The sequence below is a fragment of the Gopherus evgoodei genome, chromosome 9, assembly GCF_007399415.2.
Source record: "Gopherus evgoodei ecotype Sinaloan lineage chromosome 9, rGopEvg1_v1.p, whole genome shotgun sequence".
In the NCBI taxonomy this organism is placed as follows: Eukaryota; Metazoa; Chordata; order Testudines; family Testudinidae; genus Gopherus; species Gopherus evgoodei.
This window is the reverse complement of record NC_044330.1, coordinates 25361032-25384127: the sequence shown is the minus strand read 5'-3', so window position 1 is coordinate 25384127 and position 23096 is coordinate 25361032. Positions and strand designations below refer to the sequence as shown.

General features: G+C 40.2%; 1 protein-coding gene across 1 annotated transcript in view; it reads left to right on the top strand.

Moving 5' to 3' along the window:
- The window catches only part of GMPS (guanine monophosphate synthase), a 67453-nt gene extending 45524 nt beyond the window's left edge, over positions 1-21929 (top strand). Inside the window, exons 10-16 of the mRNA XM_030574636.1 lie at positions 2082-2187; positions 3601-3716; positions 4842-4967; positions 6301-6416; positions 10129-10259; positions 19468-19640; positions 21364-21929. Coding sequence (XP_030430496.1) covers positions 2082-2187; positions 3601-3716; positions 4842-4967; positions 6301-6416; positions 10129-10259; positions 19468-19640; positions 21364-21465 — 870 coding nt within the window. The 3' untranslated portion in view covers positions 21466-21929. The remainder of the gene's footprint in view (positions 1-2081; positions 2188-3600; positions 3717-4841; positions 4968-6300; positions 6417-10128; positions 10260-19467; positions 19641-21363) is intronic.
- Positions 21930-23096: the final 1167 nt, after the last annotated feature.

The window sequence follows — 23096 nt, the reverse complement described above, 5'->3', positions numbered from 1 at the left end:
TCTTTAACCTTGCCCTCCCTAACATAAACATATAGTAATGTGTGTGTGCATAAACATATAGTAATGTGTGTGTTCCCTTATTTATAATTTTAAAAATATTAAAACAAGACACTCCACTTCATATTAACCTAATTTCCTTCTTTGACAGGGTTACTAGCCTACTGGGGAAGCAGTAGGTGTGATCGATCTTGATTTTAGTAAGGCTTTTGACACAGTCCCACATGACAGTTTCCTAAGCAAATTAGGGAAATGTGGTCTAGATTAAATTACTCTAAATTGGGTGCACAACTGGTTGAAAGACTGTACTCAGAGAGTAATTACCAGTCGTTTGCTGTCAAACCATGAGGGCATATCTAGTGGGGTCCTGCAGGGGTCAGTCTTGGGTCTGGTACTATTCAATATTTTTATTAAGGGCTTGGGTAATGCAGTGGAGAGTACGCTTACACAATTTGCAGATGACACCAATTTGGGTAGGGTTGCTAGCACTTTGGAGGACACAGTGAGCATTCAAAATGTTCTTGACAAAATGGAGAATTGGTCTGAATTCAACAAGATGAAATTATCAATAAAGACAAGTTCAAAGTACTTATGAAGGAAAAGTCAAATGCACAGCTACAAAATTGGCTAGGTGGCAGCACTGCTGAAAAGGATCTTGGAGGTTATAGTGAATCACAAATTGAATGAGTCGTCAATGTGATGCAGTTGTGAAAAAAGGCTAATATTCTGAATGTGCTATTAGGACTGTTGTATCTAAAACATGGGATGTAATTGTCCCACTCTACTCAGCACTGGTGAGGCTTCAGCTGGAGTATTGTTTCCAGTTTGGGGCACCACATTTTAAGAAAAATTGGAGAAAAGCCAGAGGAGAGCAATAGAAATGATACAAGGTTTAGAAAACGTGACCTATAAAGAAAGGTTTAAAAAAATGGGCGTGCTTAGTCTTGAGAAAAGAAGACTAAGGGGGGATCTTATCGTCTTCCAGTATGTTAAGGGCTGTTATAAAGAGGATGGTGAACAATTATTCTCCATGTCTGCTGAAGGTAGAGCAAGAAGTAATGGGCTTAATCTGCAGCAAAGGAGATTTAGGTGAGATATTAGGAAAAACTTTTAAATTATAAGGGCAGTTAAGCTCTGGAATAGGCTTCCAAGGGAAGTTTTGGAATCCATGTCATTGGAAGCTTTTAAAAGGCTGGAAAGACAGTTGTCAGGGGTGGTCTACATGTACTTGGTCCTGCCTCAGTGCAGAGGGCTGAACTTGATAACTTCTCATACTCTGATTCCATACTCTTCTCCACCTGGGCAAGATAAGAGAACAAACACATGACAGACGTTAGTCATGTTGCTTAATGCATGACTGGAAGGTTCTCAGATACTATATTGATAAATGCAACATAAGAACTATAGAGAATAGGTGTCTGACCACACCACACCTATAGTAAATAGTTGATGTGACTGGCCCATAACCTGAAATTTTGTCCAGAGTCTTTGATGACTAATGAATATATCTGAAGACTTCTGGGTTGGCTTGTGAATGATTGAACTGAAAAAGTGGTTAAATTTGTATGGCTTATTCACAACAAATCATTTAACCCTCTTTTATCTCTGACTAGAGGCATATCAAGTCTAGCAGCTGATAGAAAAAAAACCATAACTGTTCCATCTTTGAAATTAAATGTGTGGTGAAGATTCATTCTCATCCATTTTTCCTTCTTCTTAAGCATTTTCTCAAAGCAATGTTCAGATGCTCTCCTTCCTTTCTGCTTCAGTTATTAATCCCCAGTACTGGCACTTTTCACATGATTCTCTGACCTTGAGATCTTTAAACCATGATTTGAGGACTTCAATAACTCAGACATAGGTTAGGGTTTTGTTACAGGGAGTGAGTGAGTGTGATTCTGTGATCTGCATTGTGCAGGAAGTCAGACTAGATGATCATAATGGTCCCTTCTGACCTTAAAGTCTATGAGTCTATGACTAATTTGATTAAAACAACATTATCTGTCAACAGATGGTTGGAGTTATTACTAAGGTGCTGTTTGAACATGGCAACTTGAATGTAAATTACTTTATTTTCTATGTAGGGTAGAGTAATAGAGCCACTGAAGGACTTTCACAAGGATGAAGTAAGAGTGCTAGGGAGAGAACTTGGTCTCCCAGAAGAGCTGGTCTCAAGGCATCCATTCCCAGGTATGAGATTTAGGGTTAGTGTAATTCATTAAAGTCAAGGACTACAAATGTCATTAATGTTTTTATTCTAATCCTCAGAATAAATTTTATATTGGAATATAGGAAAAATTCACCTCTATAAAGTAAGGATGTAAAATGTTAACTGGTGAGCATTAGTCTTACTGGTTAACCCGCCTTAACAGTTAACCCCTGGGCTGGCCATGCATTAAGCCCCAGCCGTGCTGCTTGAATGCCTGCTGGCCAGCCCTTTAATTGGTTAACCATTTAAACAAAATATTTTTTAATCGTTTACATGGTTAATTTTTTAAAAGGTATTTATATCCCTACTACAGTGTTGAGACAGAAACTTGATATATCTACTGTATATACTATGGCTTTATATGCAAGCAAATTTTGTATTTTCTAGAGATGAAGCACCCCTTATAAGAGAGCCACTGTGCTGTTTATAGTGATAAAAGATATATTAGTCTAGTAGCTTTTTTTATATGCTTTCTCTTTCAGCTTCATATGCAAAAACTCCATTAACAGTGAGATGTAACTGAATATTATTTGTACTGTCCATCTTGGAACACTAATATAAGTTATTCCTTCCCAGGTCCAATTTATCTTTTTGTAGAAATGAGGGGCTATAAGAGATAGCAACAGTTCTTGACCAGACAGCCTCAGAATTGTATTGTATCTGAGAAAACTGAACCCTCCTAAAAGGGATGTCACTGTTTTTAAAATATGCAAGGAACAAAAGTAGTCCTATAATTCTTGAAGTAGATAGTAGCTGGCAGGTGGCACAAATCAGCCTAGTATCTGGCAGTTTACACAGACCAGCCTATTAGTAGCACAAGCACTGTATAAAACTATGAATTAGTTTAGGAGTACCACTGTCCTTTTATTACAAGAGATATCATTAGGACACTTCAAGCCAAATTACAAGCAATTTTGTGTTAATCAGCTTTTAAGGCCGTTCCACTGTCAGCACTATTCGGTGATATGTTACACTTGTAATTGTAATGTTTTTGTCAAATCTCCACAACTTTTGCATATAAGTTGTATAACAGGAGGTGGCAGTGGCAACTGTCTCATCATTGCTGTAATCACAATCCTTTCTCTTTCTTTGGTAGCAAAACATCAGATTCACTAACCACTGCCTGACACAACTATACAATTTAGGATGTAGATAAATGATGTCTGAGTATACAAGTTAAGTAACAAAAGTGCTGCTTCAGAACAGATATTGTATATTGTACAATCTTGGTAGAAATGTTGTTAAGCTAACTATTATGGTACATATAATAGCAAAGTGAACAAACTATACTTAGTGATAAAGCTTTCTCTTGTAAGATTCGTATAATTCATTTTAAATGTGACTGTTCACTTGCACATTCTTTACTGTAATCCTGTTCTAACTTTGCATTTCAGGTCCTGGCCTAGCAATCAGAGTAATATGTGCTGAAGAACCTTATGTTTGCAAAGACTTCCCTGAAACTAACAACATTTTGAAAATAGTAGCAGATTTTTCTGCAAGTGTTAAAAAGGTAATTAAAAATTATTGGAACTGAAGAAGGTGGGTTTCATGGGAACCAGTAACATGAAAGAAATATGAAAACTAATTCCTTGGTGAATTACAGTGAGATTTATAGTATATTAAAATGTAACTGTTAGAAGTAGTATTGCTGCTTTGTTTGAGAACTGCTGTTTGATACTTAATTTGTGTGAACTTGAAGATTTTCTGTGTAGTCAGATAGCATTATTGGTGCTATAACAAAACCGCATTTAAATGTTGTCTTTTTGGTAAAAGAAAAGTTGATTGTGTACTACTCTACAGCAGCAGAATGAGTTGTTCTAGCTAGAACAATCTAAAAATTACTATGCTAAGAGGACTTTTGAGACTGTTTCCAGCCATATAATATTGGCAGAAAATAGCTGTGGCTCCTCAAAATAGTTGAAATCTTCTAGGTTTGCCTGCATGAACTGTCATTAGACAGCTAGATCATAATGTGAGAAATAAGGGTCTGATATACTTGTGAGATGTCATAAGCAGGAATTCTAAGCACCCAAGTAAATTAGTAGTGGATCATTTCCCTCTGTTTGCAGCCATTACCTTAATTATAACCTCAGCTGGATCTTCTTTCTGGCTGAAAAAGGCTACAAATTAGCTATCAGGAGTTGCACTAAGAGCAGTGTGTTCATCACACCTGTCTATAAGTTGCTGAAGAATTACCTGAGCATGTGATACTCCTGATCACCAGTATAAGTGGAGTCTGAAGGTTATGTACAGATCTGCTTCCATTATGAGGATGCTACTGTCTTGTGCATTGGGAAGATATAGCATAAATGGAAACCTCAGTGAATGATACCTTTAGAGAGCAAACCTAGAAAGAAAAACAAGTTAATCTGTTGCTTCTGGAGAGCTGTGACTCAAACCTGCTAAGCATGTATGCATTCTGGTTACCAGAACAGAGACTCATAGATTGTAGTGCTCCTCATAATGCTTAAACTTTGTTAATTGAAAACCATACTGCAAATTGCTCTGCAGTGAATAAAGCTGTCATAAATGTAAAGTGAACATAAACATTTGGCTGCATAATCATTTATAAGTTTTATCTGAATGTGTCTTTTTACAAAAATTATGAAAAGTGATTTTCTGCCCCCTTGCACAGCCCCACACACTGTTACAAAGGGTCAAAGCATGCACAACTGAAGAGGACCAGGAGAAGCTGATGCAGATCACAAGCCTACATTCACTGAATGCCTTCTTGCTGCCAATCAAAACTGTGGGAGTGCAGGTTAGTGGAGTGACTCTGTGAAGGTGTTGAAGATTGCTTATGCTGAATACAGAAGGCTGCAATATAGTATAATCAGTAATTATGCTGTAAGAAAAATAAAGAAAATACCATGGCCCAAAAAAATAAAATTAAAGGAGAATCCACAAGACACATCACTTTTATTTTTAACTTATTTTTGCTGGTGTGTGGGCCTTCCAGTAATCTTAGGTCCTCAGGAAGGTTATACCAGACCGTACAAAGGTGACTATTCAGTTGTATGAGGTCCTTATGATTCAATAACACCCATCAGATGCTGTGCCAAAAGATTCATACTGCCAATCCAACCCATTTATATGCTCGTTGTAATTAAAAAGAATACCCAAAAAACAAGAGCATTGGCACTAAACAGCTTACCTTTAAAACATATTTTTGTGAAAATAAAATTCATTTTGTGGACAGTAGGAATATAATACAATATTGAAATCTCCAAAATATAATTTATATTGTTGACATGAAACTGCAGGGGTTCTCTTGACATTGTTTTGTAACTGGCGGCATACTGACATCTCTGATTGTATCCATTCTTATTAGTTTTGTTGATATCAAATTCACAAGGTACAATGACTTGGTTGCTTAAATTAAATGGAAGTGTTTTCTGTATTAGTGTAGCAGTTATGGATATCCTTGTAAGTGCTCTTCTAATGCCAATGAGTTTTTAAAAATAAGTTATTTTTATTTAAATTAATTTTTACTTATTACCAAAACAAGTGCAGACATAGCAAGCTAAATGCCTTCTTCTGTTTTGATAGGCTGTTCTTAGAGTATTATGCATGGCAGGTTTCTTAAATTTAGTGGGAGGAGGTGTGCTTTGCTACATTCAGCAAATTTTTTGTTAAGCTCTGTTAGATGGCATTGATTATGTTTTTTGGTATTAAGATATTTTGTAGTTTTTTGGCGCTTTTGATAGAATGAGCTTGAATTTTTAAAACAAGTGTCAAAGATCTAATTTAAACAGATGACAGTGCTGGAAGCTGAGACTGAAATGTTGTCTTTTTAAACTCTCTGTAGAGTGCCACAATTTTGCTGAGTATTTGATATTTAAGTTCACTGTTCAGAGGCCCTTCCAGTACCCAGGAATTACAAGGCAAATTAAAGATGTAGGGTCGAGTTCTGCCCTCAGCTATATCCATGCAGTCACACTGATTTCACTGGGCTTATAACCATTAATCAGATGTTGATTTGTTGACTAAAGTTTAGTTCTCTAACTGCTACAAAATAAATAGGGAAAGTACTATATATTGTTTTTTATGTTCATTGTTTAAGAGATATCCGTTCACTTTCTGTTACTTCCCAGGGTGACTGTCGCTCATATAGCTATGTATGTGGGATCTCCAGTAAAGATGCTCCACACTGGGAGTCTCTTACGTTTCTATCCAGGCTCATACCACGAATGTGCCACAACATTAACAGGTATACATTCTCAATTTGGTAGGCAATTACCTTTGTTTTTGGCAATCTGTTTACTAATAATTCTTGTGCACAGAATGCAGAAATTAGACTAGGTAGCTAGTTTAACTAAGTTTTCCTTTAAATGTTATGGCCTTCATAAAATGTACTTTGAGATTTATTTGTCACCACTACCTAACGAATTCTGATGTGTAGTTATTCCAAACATGCACAAACTTGAAATACACATCAATGAGTTTTCTCTCCATCTGATGATCACTTAATAAGACAAAATATAGTAGTACTTGTACAAGACCTCATTCTTCTAGGCAACCTACTGTCTTGCATGGCTGCTCCAAACAATGAACAGATTTATTGGGCTGGGATTTATAAGATCTCTTGAGTTGTCCTAACTCACCTGTCATTGACGTCACCTGTAAAACTACCATTGACTTAAATAGGACTAGTTAGTGTAAGCAGTCTGAATAATCCAGCTTGTTCCACCTCTGTTAGAAAACTACCTCTGTTAAATAGCCCTTTTAGTGTCTGAAGACATGTTCCTCTGTATAGTCTGAAACATTAAATCAGTGATAAATAGATGGAGTTAATCAGAAAGTGCCTATGGAAGATCTAGGTGCACATTACTATAGAAATCTATACAAGGCAATATAGCAGGTCTGCCATTCAAGTTAATAGTTTAAATAGTTGTGGCTTGAAAGGAAAACATATCCTTTGGTGCTCCTCCCGTATATTGTATTGTAATTAACCTGGTAGCACTGCCTGTTGTTAATATTGCATAACACTGGGACTGGAATCTGGTGAGAGAAATGGGGTGGGGGAGGGCTGGGAGCCAGTTTGTGGGGTGAGGGGGGAAGAAACTGAGATTGGGTGAGGACCTGTGGTGAGACTGGGAATCAGTAGGAGGGGATAGGGAGGAGCTCTGACAAGGAGCTAGAGTGCAGATGGAAAGGTGCAAGTGGCTCAGCAAACAGACTGGGACAGAGAGCCAGGGAGGGAGGAGACTAGAGCAAGGAGATGAGAGAGAATTGTGCTGGGGTTACTAGGACAGAGCCTAGAGCTTGGGGGGAGATGGGTCAGATGAAATCATGGTGAGGGAACTGAAGTTGGTGGGACAAGGAATTCAGCTGAGAGAGGGAGACCTGGGACTTTCTGGGAAAGGAGACTGGAACTAGGTGTGGGGAGAAGAGACTGGGACTGAGATTCCCCCACTGGCGTCATTGTCTAGGACTGGCTGGGCAAGAAGACTGAGTCTTGATGAGAAACTCGAGGAATAAAACTGGGACTGGGTAGGCAAGGAGAATCAGACTGTGACAAGGATCCAAGGCTGTGGAAGAGAGAGGGGACTGTGCATAGAATGGACCTGCTCTGGGGATAAATCTGAGTGATCCAATGAAAGAAGCTGCTGTTTGTAGGACCCCTCCTTCACTTGTTGCATAGTAGGTAGTAAGCGGGACTGGGGATTGCTGGAAAAGAAAGGACTGTCTCATGGTTAAGGCAATGGAAGGTGGCTCTGAAGAACTGGGTTTTATCCCTACATCTGCCACAGAGTTCCTGTGTGATGCTGAGTAAATCACATAAACAAAACCTTTCACAGCGGGTCGCCAATTTATTTCTCACTTTTCGGTTGCCCAACTTGTTACCGTGGGGTCTGGTATGCAGAAGTGCTGAATGCTCACAGCTGCAACTGAAGTCTATGGGAGTTGTGCTTTGAACATTTTAAGTATTCTGAAAAATCAGGTCCTGGGCATCTCAAATGAGAAAAACAAAAATTAGTGTAAATTGTTTACATTAATCTCTCGGAGCCTTAGTTCGCATCTGTAAAATGGGGATAATACCACTTTATCTCACAGGAGTATTGTGAAGATAAATTTAATATTTATAAAGCAAATACTATAGTGATGAGCACTATAAAAAAGGAAATTAATAATTCTCTATTTAGGTCTTAATAGTGTGCCGCAAATAAGGCATAAGGCCACACACTGAACTACAAGAAGAAAACAAAATACATGAACTGAATGAAGCAGGGTTCCTGTGGAAAAAATAGTGGTGATTACATACTATTTCATAATGTTTATGCACAGCAGCAACCTTAATTCTGGCACTTCCTAACTTTTGAGTGTTTGATTTACAAGTTTAATAATGTTCCTTTAATATATTTGTGTGTGTGTGTAATGTTATTCTGTTATAGACAGCATAACTGAATGTTACTGTTCTGTTCAGTTTTCTTATGCCTCTGGGTGTTGTATGCTGCCCAGTGCATGATTCTCAAACTTTCTTCTTTATGTTTATAGAGGCTTTAAAGGGAAAGGAGGAAGTTGACTTTTGAGTAGTGTATCAAAATAGTTTTCCAACCTCATAATTTCACAGATTTAGTCTATAACTAACAAAATAGAATTGAGAGAATGCATGCTTGCCCATAATTTGAGTTTATTTGGACACAAGTGTGCTTGCATTTTATTTACTTGTTTATGCACACGAATGCTTAGGTCTACATGTACATTCAGATAAAGCGTGTTTAAAAATTTAAAGCAAAAATTAGAAATTGCTTTCAGCTAATTTAGCTCTGAAGTTTGGAACTATCCCATGAGGAAAGATTATTGCTGTGTGAATCTCTGAACTAACTTAGTCATAAATATAGACTCTCTTGTTTGAGAGGTTTTTTTTTATTTTTCAAATGTCAGTTTGATATGGCAGTTTTATGTTTAGTACTTCTTTATTCGGCATGTCAAGGATATAAGTCCACGTTTACAGTATTAAATTATAACATATACTAAAGATGTATTAATGTGTCCTGTCCATCAGTCCTTTATCCTATATTTCACCTAACTCTAGAGCAAGCAAGAAAAAAGAGTCTATTGTACATCCTAACTTGCATAGTTTTGCTACTGAAATTTAAATTGTCACATACGTTGGAAGGAGGAGTGTCTTTATAATCTGCAGTAGTGCAATCTCCCATTTCTTGTTACAGCAGCTCTGTGTATGAGGAATTTGTTGTTTGTTTAAATAGTCTATAGTAACTGAAGTTTCTTCTGTATTTATAAATCCGACCAGCTTCATGTCGTATTTTTTGGTACAGTACAAAGTACAGTTAGATAAAGAGATGAAGCTGGAGTGAATACACAGCTTGAATTCAGAAGATGAATTATTAATATAATAAGCCACTGGAGATTTATAAATAGCGATAGAGCCATGTATTCACAGTTTGTTATTTCTCAAACTGAGGTTAGCCTCCTTAAGAAGGCTTTGATCTCTTTTAAAGGAGATTCCAGGAGAAGCAGAAAGAAGGCAAATGCAAAATTCTTATTAAATATTATTGGAACAGTATGAACTTTCACTGTCATCAGTGGAAAAGTGAAAAACCCTCTAAGAAACATCAATGAATGGGCATTTTTGTTTAGTTGAAAGGAAAAAGCAAGCCTAGAGGTATTGGGACTGTATATGGGAAATCAAAATAAATAAAAGTAAATACCTTTTGAGTTCCAAAAATAAAAAATAAAAGGTACATCAGGTTTACAGAATATATCCAGTTGAAATATCTTGTCTCTTTTTAAACTCAACATATTGGATGAGGGCCACCGTTAAAAATTCATACTCTGATATATCAGTTTCTGGGTCTCGTGTGCAACATTGCAACAATAAAGATGCAATCTCCAAGCACTTACTTAATTCTTTAGACATAAAATGTATTTTTCTACAATCTACTTTATCTTCCTAGAGTTGTCTATGTGTTCGGTCCACCAGTCAAAGAACCTCCTACAGATGTTACACCCACTTTTCTGACAACCGGAGTCCTCAGCACTTTACGCCAAGCTGATTTTGAGGCTCATAATATTCTCAGGGAGTCTGGTAAGTGTTTGGCCTGGATACATTAGCTTGTGCTTGTCGCAAAATGCTTGTAATTCTTAAATCAATATGTAGTTACAGATTTAGAACGGGACTATCCAAAAATTGTGCTGTGTATCTTCAAAAAATCACTACTTAATGTGGTGGAAGCCTTATTTTAAATCCTGAGATGAATGGCATGAGTCGCTAAATGTTGCCCAAATAGAGTAAAATTTAGAGGGTATTTAATATTATTACTCTACAGAAATCACTTCAGAAAGTAATTTTCTGACACTACATAATGCCTGATTATGAATTCATCCTTTGTTTGTCTGGTAACAGTTTCTTCCTCTAGCACTTCCCATTTCTCTATGGAATTGTGTGCATGAATCACAATGTTATGAAATTACATATGAGGTTATTACCATTTTCACTTGTAGTGATATTCATTGCTTAACCAAACATTAAATATTTGAGAGAGAATTTAAAACATTAAACAATGGAAACCTCTGAATAAGTGTAGCCAGACCTGCTGAGAGCAAAAAAAAAATTGTGTCATCTGAAGTTTGAGATATTTCTTCAAGCTGAACAGTAGTTTTTCCTGTCTTCCTTTGAGGGCTTGAGAAGCAAAAAATTAGTATGAAGAAGTTGCTTAATAGTGAAGAGTGGGCTGAATGTGCTAAGAAGTTTTCAATTTCCTCTCAAGAAATTAGAATTGACTTGGTTAAAACAGAAAAGAATGACAGCTAGATAACTCCTAAATGGGCTTTCAAATAGAAGACTTCCAAATAAATTGCTGAATAATGATTTATATAGACAGGAGAATCATCTGTGTTTACCGGGAGTAAATGAACTGTGTAAAGAAAAACCTCCAGATTTCTTCCAAGATCATTTTGTTTTGTGAGAACAAGGAAGCTCATCAAGAATAAGCCAGACCTACAGAGATGATCAAACCATCTGCAACCAAGTTTTTTTTTAATTTTAACTTTAAAATAAAAAGGCCAAACTGCATTTGCAAGTTAACACTGTGAAATATTAAAACCAACAACTGCAAGCCTGTGCACAGTAACGCTTTAAACACTTGCCCCACTGAGAAAATGTTTAATTTCCTCTACTGCCTAAACTACAGACCGAGTCTGGGAATATGATAATGTATAGGTTCAGTTAAGTTCTAATATAGCTCACTGCTTAGTTACATATGAGAGCTTGAGAGGTTCATAGTAAGTGTATGAGAGACCATTAATCAATTTCACCTAAATATTATTTTTTCTTCCATTATTTGCAAATCAAGTTACTGAGGAATAAGACTTTGACTCCTTTTTGTTTGCAGAGTTAAAAACCATTGAAACCCCAAACCCAGCAGTAGCAAAACATAAAGGGTAACATTTTCAAAAGCACTTAAATGACTTATGCTCTTATGTCCTATTGACTTTCAGTGTTTGTCACTTTTGAAAATGGGACATGGGCTCCTAAGTGACTTTGCTGGGTCTGAAAATGTTTAACAAAGATGAATTAAGAATTAAAAGACAAAATGTGACTATAAATCATTTAAGATCATGATAATGTGATTACACACTTTTATGACAGTGTATATCTTGCCTATGTTAACGTAGTTGTTAAACAGATCTTACCAGTCTGATTCACTAATGGCAAGCACTTAGATGATAAATTCTTGGAGAGAAGCCAGTGTCAGATTGTCTTTACTCAAGGAATGTAAATATGAGAAACTGCAAAATCTTTCAGTGAATTAGTGTGAAAAACCATTACGTTTTCACGGTGAGAGATTTGAGCTCAATTCATGTAGTTTATCTAAGTGATGGGTAAGAGGTGACTTGATCAGGGACAATGAGTACCTAAATGGAGAGAAGAGATATTAATGGTCTCTCTCTGATTTAGCAGACAAAGGCATTACAAGAACCTTTGGCTGGAAGTTGAAGCTAGATTAATTGACATTGGAAATAAGCTGTACAAGGAACCATTGTACAGCTTTGCCAAAGGATGAAGTGGCTTCTCAGTTTTTCAAGATTGGGTGTCTTGCTAAAAGATATATTTCTTGTTCTTTCAGAAGTTAAGTTTGGTGTAGGAATTACTAAGTGGCATTCTGTGGCCTGTGTTATGCAAGTCAAACTGGATAAGGCCCCTCTGGCCCAATGAATCCCAATGACAGAATGGAGAGCGTAACAATTTATTCACATCTTTATGTAGTTCTATCTACCTACAATGCAGAATTGTTTCCTACTCTTTGTTTTCTAGCGTTTTGTCCAGTCTAGTCCTATTTGTATTCCACTGTGGGTACACATGTGCTCCGTGCGAATGAGATCAGAAGAATTTTGCTAGCAATGTCCATTTGTCCATGCCTATGCTCATTACCTTATGTTTCAGATCAAGGGTATAAGGTGTGGTGCAGACTAACAGCATCCCCTGTTCCTTTCTGCGACCTCATGATCTGAGATGGAACCCTTCAGTTTCCACTGTTAATCCTTCAGCGTTTTCCTGTAAATAATATAAATAAATTTGATATATTTAGATAGCTTTTAGTGTTTAGCTAGTTAAATTAAATAAGGCGTTGATGTGTCCTTCCCTTTTCCCCCCATGGGGCAACTATTATGCCCAACATCCCAGGATTCAAAAACTGTATTTCCTGCCTCTGGACTTTCCTGGTCAGTGACAACTATCAGAAATGTCTCTACTAACTCAGAGAAGCTCATGTCTCTTTTTGAAGTGTGCTATTCGCCAATCCTTCCCCAGCTTCACCAAGTATGTGACTACAGATATAGGAAATTTCATATTGATTGTGTAATGAGGCCCCAATCTGAGCCTAGCACAGTGGATCTCAACCTACTTACCATTGTGGGCTTCATATGCAGCGCTCTGTGTTATGTGGGCTGCATCCACACAATGTATATACTACTGATATGGTTCTGAGGATGATACATGGGCCACAGCTATGTGTTGATTGGGCCACAAGCGGGCCACCGGTTGAGAACCACTGCCCTAGCAGGTAGACCTCGCTGTAAAATGAAATGTATCTAGAAGCGCATTTCACTGTTAACCTCTGATACAGGGGTTGATCAGAGCCAAGGCAACCTCCTTATAGGCACCAGGAAGGCAGGAAATCTTCTAATAAAGGAGGAAAGAAATCCTCTTCCAAAAGGAGGACTTCTTCCCCACCATAATCGAAGCCAATGAGACTCTTCACTCTGGAATGGGAAGCTCAAAAGCTCATAAGGGACAAGGTTTCAAAGAGTCTGCCTTCAAACCAGTACCGACTGCAGGAACGGGACTGACCAAGGATAAACACCCAGAGTCCCTGAACTAGGGGTCCCATTGCAATCTGATAAAGAGATGTTGACATCCATGGGCCTGGCTAGAGACCAGCTCTTATACAAAGGAATAGGACTCTGCACCCCCATGTGTCTGGGCACATATACACTATTTCTGATGATATTTTCATCCTCTTTTGGACCCAACTGCTCCCCTACCTGATCCTTGCGAAAGGTCCAGGAATGGCACAAAAGAGAAAGCTGCACTCCTGTATCTTCTACCGCCCTTAGAATTTGAGCCTAATTTCCCTCAGAAATCAAATGTTATTTTGGGAGTTTTGTCTTCCCCACCTGGATAGGATGTTAACCCAAAGAGAGGGTCCAGAGTCTCCTAGGATTCATCATGGCCTGATAAAACAGGGTACCTTCTTCATGACTGATGGTGCCTTATGCCAGGGGAATCTCCCTAACAGATGTTTGACCCCCTTTCACTGGTCTTTCGGGGGACCATGGGATCCGTACATGCATTATCCTGAATCTACATGCCCACCAGGAATCACATCATATTTTCCCTCCCAGAGAGGCGCCTCAACTTCAAGAACCACTGGAGGAGGAAGAACTGGAACTGACAGTAATCCTGGTTCCAACTGGAATATCATGATCATCCCCTTATGAGGCAGTTGTACTAGCCTCCTCTTCTCCACCTGATGATTTCATGCAGTTTCAGGACCTATTAGGAGGGTTGCATACACACTCCAGACTCCCTTGGAGGAAGTGCAAGAGACCCTTCACAAACTTTCTGGACATTCTACAGACTGCAGGGCCTATCAAGATGATACTTCCCATTAATGAGGCCATCTTAGAACAGCTAAGATTGCCTGATGTATCCAATCAACTTATGCAATCGTCTGATTGTGTTACCTATTGCTGTGGTTAATTCATATGTAATCACTTCGTGATGAATAGGTTACGATTTAGTAATGGGTATTTTTAATAAAAGTCATGGCCAGGTCACAGGCAATAAACAAAAATTCATGGCCCATGACCTGTCCATGACTGCTACCATAAATATCCCTGACTAAATCTTAAAGGGGGAAGGGGGAGCCTCAGGTAGCCCATTGCTGGCGGAGGGTTGGGGCCAGTGGCACCAGCTGACGGGGGCTGCCAAGCAGCAAGTGCTCGGCCGCTCCATGACTGCTATTGGGGGCCGCCAAACAATGGCTGCTCCAGCCATCCCTGGGACTGCTGCTCAGGCAGTCCATGGGGCCAGCCGCATTAGCTGCTGCTCAGGCAGTCCTCTGGGCCAGCTGCCTGGGGCTGCCCGAGCAGCGGCCAGGGTGGCTGGCCCCAGGGCTACTCTAGCAGCAGCCCGTGTGGCTGGCTGCGGGGCTGCCTGAATGGCTGGCTGCAGAGCCGCTCTAGCAGTGGCTGGTGTGGCTGTCCCCAGGGCCAGCTGCTTGGGCGGCTTTGTGGTCCACTCCTTCTGATAAAGAGACTGACCATTCGGATCTCCTCGGGGGAAAGTTTTCTCTTCAACCATCCTGCAATTTCAAATAGCCAGTTTTCATACATTAATTTTGAAATATGATATCATCAATTAATCTGAATTTGCAGAATTCACAGTGAAGCTCCTTCAAGAGGCTAGAACAGGGGTTGGCAACCTATGGCATGCATGCCAAAGACGGCACGCGAGCCAATTTTTAATGGCACGCTGAAGCCTGCTGGGACTCCAGCATGCCACTAAAAATCCTGCCCAGCCCGGCGCGCTCTGCTCTGCCCTCCACTTCCCCCATGGGGGGCATGGAGTAGAAGCATAGCCGTACGCACGGGGTGGGCAAATAGCCCCACTCTCCCGGCACGGCCAGCCGCGGGGTCCGCGCTTCTGAGCCGGAGCGCGGGGCCAAGCACAGCAATTGGCCATCCCCTCCCCCGCCTTCTCCCCTCCCCTGGAGGCCTGCTGCCACACGCAGCGCTCTGGGGGTTGGGGCTGCGCGCTCCCGTGAGGCAGCGTTTGGCTCCACAGGGAGGCAGACATGCTCCCTGCTCAACCAGAGGGTGGGGCTGTGTGCTCCCGCGGAGCAGTGTATCTAGCTCTGAGTTGAGCCTCATGGTAAGGGGCCCAGGGCTAGGGGGGTTGGATAAGGGGTGGGGGCAGTTAGGGGACAGGGAGCTGGGGGGGTGGGATCCCAGGGGGTGGTTAAGGGCGGGGGGGAGGGGGTTGATGGGGCATGCGAGTCCCGGGGTTTGTGAGGAGGCAGGGGGTGAATAGGGGTCAGGGCAGTCAGGGGACCAGGAGCAAGGAGGGTCCTGGGTGGGGGCATCTCTGAAGGGGGGTGGTCAGGGGACAAGGAGCTGGGGGCGTTGTATGAGTTGGGAGTTCTGGGGGTCTTGTCAGGAGGCAGGGGTGTGGAAAGGGGTTGGGGCAGGCAGGAAGTGGGGGGTTTGGATGGGTCGGGAGCTCTGGGGGTCCTGTCAAGGGACAGGGAGTGGTTGGACAGGCATGGGAGTCCTGGGGGTCTGGCTGGGGATGGGGGTGTGGATAAGGGTCAGGGCAGTCAGGGGACAGGTAGGAGGTAGAGTCCAGTCTGGGGACAAGGAACAGGGAGGCTTAGATAGGGGGTAGGGGTCCCAGGAACGGGTAGTCAGGGGACAAGTAGCAGTGGGGTTGAGAGTTTTTAGGGGGGCAGTCACCCAGCACTCTCCCCTGAGCCCTGACCCCTGACCTCCCCCCCACACACACACCACGCCCTGAGCCCTGCACCCCCCACCAGGCCCTGCCCTGAGCCCTATACCTCCCTCATACATACTCAGCCCTCTGCTAGACTCCTTCACCCCCCCCACCCGCAAACCTAGCCCTGACTCTGGCACCCCCACCATACCCAGCGCCCCCTCTGCCCTGACACCTACACCCCCCACATACCCAGCCCTGACTCCAGCCCTCTGCCCCCAGCCCTCTGGGTCCTGGCCACCAGCCGCGCACAGCCCACTGCTGGTCTGGGGTTCTGGCTGACGGACCCTTGCCAGCCGGGTTCCCGGCCACAGGCCCTGCTCAGCCTGCTGCCGGCCTAGGTGAACAGAACCACAGACCAGTAGCGGGCTGAGTGGGTCGGTGGCGTAAGATCAACATTTTAATTTAATTTTAAATAAAGCTTCTTAAACGTTTTGAAAACCCTGTTTATTTTACAGTACAACACTAGTTTAGTTATATAATATATAGACTTATAGAGAGACCTTCTAAAAAACGTTAAAATGTATTACCGGCATGCGAAACCTTAAATTAGAGTGAATAAATAAAGACTTGGCACACCGCTTCTAAAACGTTGCCGACCCCTGGGCTGAACATAGTTTCAGGCTCTTTTTGAGAAGGGGAAATTGATTGTCAGGACATCCCCTAGGCCTCAGCTGATGCAGCAGAAACAGCTTCCCAGTTGGTGGCAATGGCCGTTGTCCTCCATTGGAAATTATGGCTTCACTCTTCTGGATTCCCCAGATAAATCCAAGCTACACTAGAGAATTTGCCATTCGACAGTAACAACCTATACAGTGAGAAGACCAGTGATTCCTTACACTCATTGAAAGACTCAAGGCAACCCTTCACTCTCTGGGGATCTACGGGGATCTACATCTCCAAAAAGAAAATATCATAGGTCATAATCTTACAAGCATAGACCAGCACTTGTATCCTTCTGCCACCAGAGGGCCTGTGAACCACGCTGAAACAGCAGAAACCTCAGCAGGGAAAACATTATACACTTCATTCCAACCCAAAACTCCCACAAAGAAATACCATTGATAGGACCTTTGAGAGCTGCATACTACCCCAGATGCCACTTCTGTTGACCAAAAACCCTAATACACAACCTGATGGTCAACTAACCTGCTTCTCCTAAGCCTGGTGTATGATAACAGACAGGTGAATTCTCAACATCATTCATTCCAGCTACACCATAGAATTCCTCTTCCTTCCCCCTCCAAAACTACCTATCCTGTCTGTCTTCTGAGATCTTGAGAGGATGCTCTTTCAAGAGGTAAGCTCCCTCCTCCAATCAGTGAGCTTTAACGTAGTATCACTTCAGTACTGGGGAAAGAGGTTTTATTCACAATATTTCCTCATCCACAAAAAGAAAAGGGGAGGATAGAGACCCATCCTAAGGATCACCGCTGAAATGTTGACTCAAACGACTGGCTCACAGCTCTTGAGCCGAAGTATGCCTACTTCCATATAAACATCCCATCCCTTGTAGGTCCGAACTACCAGCAGTACCAGATACTACCCTTTGACTTTGCAGTAGCATCAAGAGTACAAAAGTGCTGTCAGTAGTGGCAGCTCACTCTGGCACCACTGTTCATCAGTCTTCCCCAACTTCAACGATTCCCTAGTGATAGAAGATTTCAGCTGGAGGTACAGAGAGCAGCCTCATCCCTGCTCTTTGCAAGGACTTTGTATAAACAGAGATGTCCCACGCAGACTATAGTTTATTGGAGCAACACTGAACTCTGTTGGTGTCAAGGAATATCTTCCTCAGTCCATAAAAGTTCTGGTCTCCCAGCTCAGACTGAGCCCATAGATGTCAGTCCATTCATGCCTCATCCACCTAGGACACATGGCTTCCTGCACCTGTGTGATGCCCTTGATGAGGCTCTGCCTTTGTTGCCTGTAGCCTTGGCTTTCAACAGTGTATGCCAGGGGTTCTCAAACTGGGGGTCGGAATCCTGCAGGGGGTCACAAGTTTATGGGGGGGGCTGCGAGCTGTCAGCCTCCATCCCAAACCCCGCTTTGCCTCCAGCATTTATAATGGTGTTAAATATATTTTAAAAGGCCTTTTTAATTTATAAGGGGGGAGGTCGCACTGATAGGCTTGCTATGTGAAAGAGGTCACCTGCAGAAAAGTTTGGTGTATGCAGTGTATGGGCAAGTTAGACTCGTTCCCTCACAGAGTGTGAGATTCTCTAGGCTGATGGGGCAACAAGGAGCAAATGGATGCTCCTCTGCTTTCGTCCCCCCCACCTGAGAAAACATTGATCACATATGTTTCCCTGCTGTGGTGGGATGCCCATCCAAAAGAGTGTACAGCGCAAGAGACATGGACTCCGCAAGAGCCCAGGATGCAGATATAAAACCTCTTAGAATTGCAAGCAATCTGCAAGGCCTGCAACAATTCCTAGCACTCTTGTAAACCCAGCACATTCCAATGATGTTAGACTACACGACAACAGTTTTCTACATCAGTAAACAAGGGGGAGCAAGATCTATCCTTCTCTGCATGGAAGCTGTTAATCAGAGTGATTTGGTGACTAACTAATCGACATTGCTAGTAAAAATCTTCCAGCCTCAGGGGCATGCTCTTGATGGAATATACAAGGTAAATAACCTCTCTTTGCAAGACTTCCACTACTACTCTTTGACTACTGTTTCACAGCACGACTTGGAAGCTCTTCCTGATACTCAATCTGAATTTTCCCTTCTGTAATATTTTTCAGTAATCTCTGCTAAAAGGAAGAAACCCTCCCTGAGCTCACTGCCAGATATGTCATATCTCCTCTTAGATGATACTGAAAAATAGGAGCGGGGTGCTTGGATGATACTCCCAATATGCATAATTTGCACTGAAATCAGCCATTTATATGAATGAGTTCTGCATTCCCTGTTTTTTGTAAAAAGGGCTCCTACCATATTTGGCAATACTGGTAGTTTAAATGTATAGATCATTAATATTGTATGAAAGTATGGTCACGAAGATCCTTTACAGGGGCAACATGATCCTTTTGGGGGTGGTCCCAAAACTATAGCTCAAAAAACTTCTTGTCCATTTCAGTATATTTCATTGTATATTGTGTTGTCTGTCTACAGTATGAAAGTGATGAAAAGGTTTATTCCGTCACCATGCATATCTTACGCATAATTGGAATAAAATAATCTGTTTAGGGCAACGTGATTATTTCAAGCTTTTATCACCATTTTGCTTAAGGTTATGCCGGAAAAATCAGCCAGATGCCAGTAATTTTGACACCATTGCATTTTGACCGAGACCCCCTACAGAAACAACCTTCCTGCCAGAGATCTGTGGTTATTCGAACCTTTATCACTAGTGACTTCATGACAGGCATTGCAGCAACTCCTGGCAGTGAGATCCCAGAAGAGGTAATTGTTCCTATTTATTTATTTATTTTTAATTCTTTTTGGAGTGAGCTTGTAACCCAAGATAATTTTCATATTGTCTGTTTTTTGGGTGATTTATAACTTACAACTTTAAGATAACTTTTGGAAATGTTATGTAATACTTGACTCCTGTTTACTGTTTTGATTTGTAAGTGTACTATACTTAAAAGAGAACCCTGCCATAGAATAAGCCCATAAGGATGTTGTGACAGGCTGATAAAACAAGGCAACAATAGTCAAAAATCACACTACTTGAGAATATTCACCAAAACTTTCAAGCCTTTCAAGGGTCTAGAATTAAATACTTCCATATTTAGAAACAGCCCAACTTTCAAAAGTCATTGATTTCAGTGGGAGTTGTGGTTTGCTCAGCAGTTCAAAAAAACTGACATTATATTGAGGTGCTTACACAGGTTTGGGAGCCCAACCTTAGGCACTTGTTTTGCTAATTTTGGCCGTTCCCACCATTTTCATGTACTTTGAAGCTTTTAAAAAAATATGATATGTGTAAAGAATGGTATAAATCTGACCTTTTGAGTTTCTTGGGTTTACTATTTTTAATTGTCTCAATCCTAATTCACACTTTTTAAAGTTTGTGTTTGGAAATTATTCCTGCATAGGTCAGAGTAGCATAAATACGTATGATTATAAATTCTTTGATTTGCTCAGGGAAGTCTTTATGTCATAGATTTTAAAAATATAGGTAGTTAAAAATGTAACTGTAATATAGTAAACTATTCCAATGTACTCACATGGGATCTTCATTTTAACTGGGAGTTTAAATTTCTAATTTTACATCTTAAATGCATGTTTATGCTTTTAACGCTTTGATGTCTCATAATGTTGAATAGTAGCATTGAAACAAAATAGCATTGAATGTGTGGAAGAAATGTAAACCTAAGGAAGTAACTGAGGTTGATTTAAAATTCCAGTTGCTTGTGGATAGCAATATTGTGTTGTGGCATATGGATTTATATATTACTCTGCAGTACACACTAAACAATACACACTGGAACAAAATATATACACTGTCAGTGCACTTCAAGTTGTGGAAATTATTTGGCAAGCTTTCTTCTTTTGCAAGGAAGATGAGACTTTCTTATCAGATCCACAAGTTATTATTCAATACTCATTCTGGGGCAGTCTTTCTGATGATCACTGGTTTTTGAACTCTGGAAGGCAGGAGGCTCTCAATAGAGAAACTTTTTCTGTGGAACATTCTTTCTCTGGTGTTCCTATAGACTTCATTTGTCCAGAGCATGATTTAAAGTTCATCTTTTTATTCAGGCTGTAACTTTTGTGTGAGTGGAGCTTATGTTGAGGAGTACATTTTTATTTTTATACTTTGCCAATTTGAAATTATTAACTGTAGTATTTTATGAGGCACTGAAATTTGGTATGATTGCTTCATTTTTATAAATTAGGAACATTTTAAAGATAATTTTATTATGTCAAAGGAAATGCTTTGTACTTGACTCTCACTTTTTTATTGGTGTCCTAATTGTAACGGGGAAGTCAGTAAAGGTAAGGGAATTTTTTTTTTTGTATTTTCTTATTGGTGTCAGGTACTTGTAGTATTTGTTGATTCTTCTGTTTGCCTCAAGACTACTATGGTAAAGAACTTTCTTTTAAATATTTCCATTTTTGTAGTATGCAGTTTTTCCAAAGTAAATCATGTCTCGTGATTTTTTCCTTTTCATCATAGGTTGTTTTGAAGATGGTGACAGAGATTAAGAAGATTCCTGGCATTTCTCGGGTGATGTATGACTTGACATCAAAGCCACCAGGGACTACTGAATGGGAGTAACAATTTGTTTTTTTTCTATTAAAGTACTGTGTGCAGTTTAAATTATATCAGAAACCATTCCCAGTGTTGACATGCAGTACTGTGAAAAGAGTGACTGGAGCTGCTACATAACATCTGATTCCTCTCCTGGAGCATAAATCTGCAGTTAAGAGCTATGTTGGGGATAACTGTAAGTGGGGCTGAGGATTTGTACGGGTAAATAATCATGGCAGCATTGCCTGTGCGCAGACAGATTCATATTGCTTTTGCCTTTTGTCTTTACTGATTCTTCCTGTTTTCATGTGTTTTATTGTTACTGTCATTTCAATGTCTCTGTTTTTGTACACTGTGTAAAAAGAGACAGTTTATTTACTTTTACCAAAATCATTGTTACAGCCTAAAAATGTAAAATGAATAATTAATGTGACCAACTGCTTTTGAACAGATTTATTATAAATAAATATTTTGCCAAATGGAGTAGTGGGTACTGTTGAGTTGTGGAATTAATGTGTATCTGTTTGCTGTGTACTGGTAAGCCTGTTCTTTATTGTTGGAAGTATTAGCCCATGGCAATAACACTGAATTCTGAAAGATTGATGCTAAAATAATATGAAATGTCCTTTCATCTTTTTTTTTCTGCTCACTCCCTCTTACATCACTTTCTCTTGACAGATTGAGAATGTATGTGGACAACAAACACGTACATCTGTATTTCTCATCAAGCTTCAATATACATTTAATGGTGTCTGGTAGTATAAAATATAAGACAGAATATACTCTGGGGACTCTGATGCAATGGTAACAGTGGGAGTGAAGTTTGAGTAGCTCGTTGCATCAGAACTATCGGTTCTAGTTAGTGTGACCTAGTTCAGTTTTGCTGTTTTTTAAACTCCTGCACAACAGCCCATCCCATCCCACCGCCTGTCCCTGCATTTTTGTTTATATAGTAAACTCTTACCAAGTATAGAGATTTCCTTTCACAGGGGAAGTATTTGTGTGTGTTGTACAGAGTTTGATTTTAAGATTGTTATACTCTTTGAGTAGCTAGTTGTCATCACAGGTGACTTAGCCAAGCACAATACAAATTATTTCAGTCATTTGTATATTGCTGTTTACTATTTAAGTAAGGGGCAACTCACAAGAAGGGATATAGTTATATTGGACTACCCATATTTCTCTAGTATGTTGAGGCCAAAGGTCAAGTATTTCCAGCCACCTAAGGAATTTGGGAATCTCGTATAACTACAGTCCTTGAAGTGTTGTTCTTGTAACAGTTAAATGTTCTTACCTGAGCAGCTTTACTAGATACTTGCACAGTTGGAACCTTAATTATGTATCCAGATTCATTCTTTTCATTATGTCCATTTTTGAAACTGTATTTCATTCAGCTGTGAAATTACCTTATATCTGTTATAAAGTGGGGTAGTTCAGAGCTGTCTCTGATCACTTATTTTTCCATTACATATATATATTTTTTAACTGGAATAGTGGCTGATAAACATTTATTTTAACAAGTAGACCACCATTTGATTCCACATGTTTTTGATTTTTAGTACTACTGCATAAACTTATACTATAAAAGTTTAGTTTAATTAATCACTTCTTAGTGTCATAATACTTCTACCTATGCCACTTGGGAGTTATGTATCTTA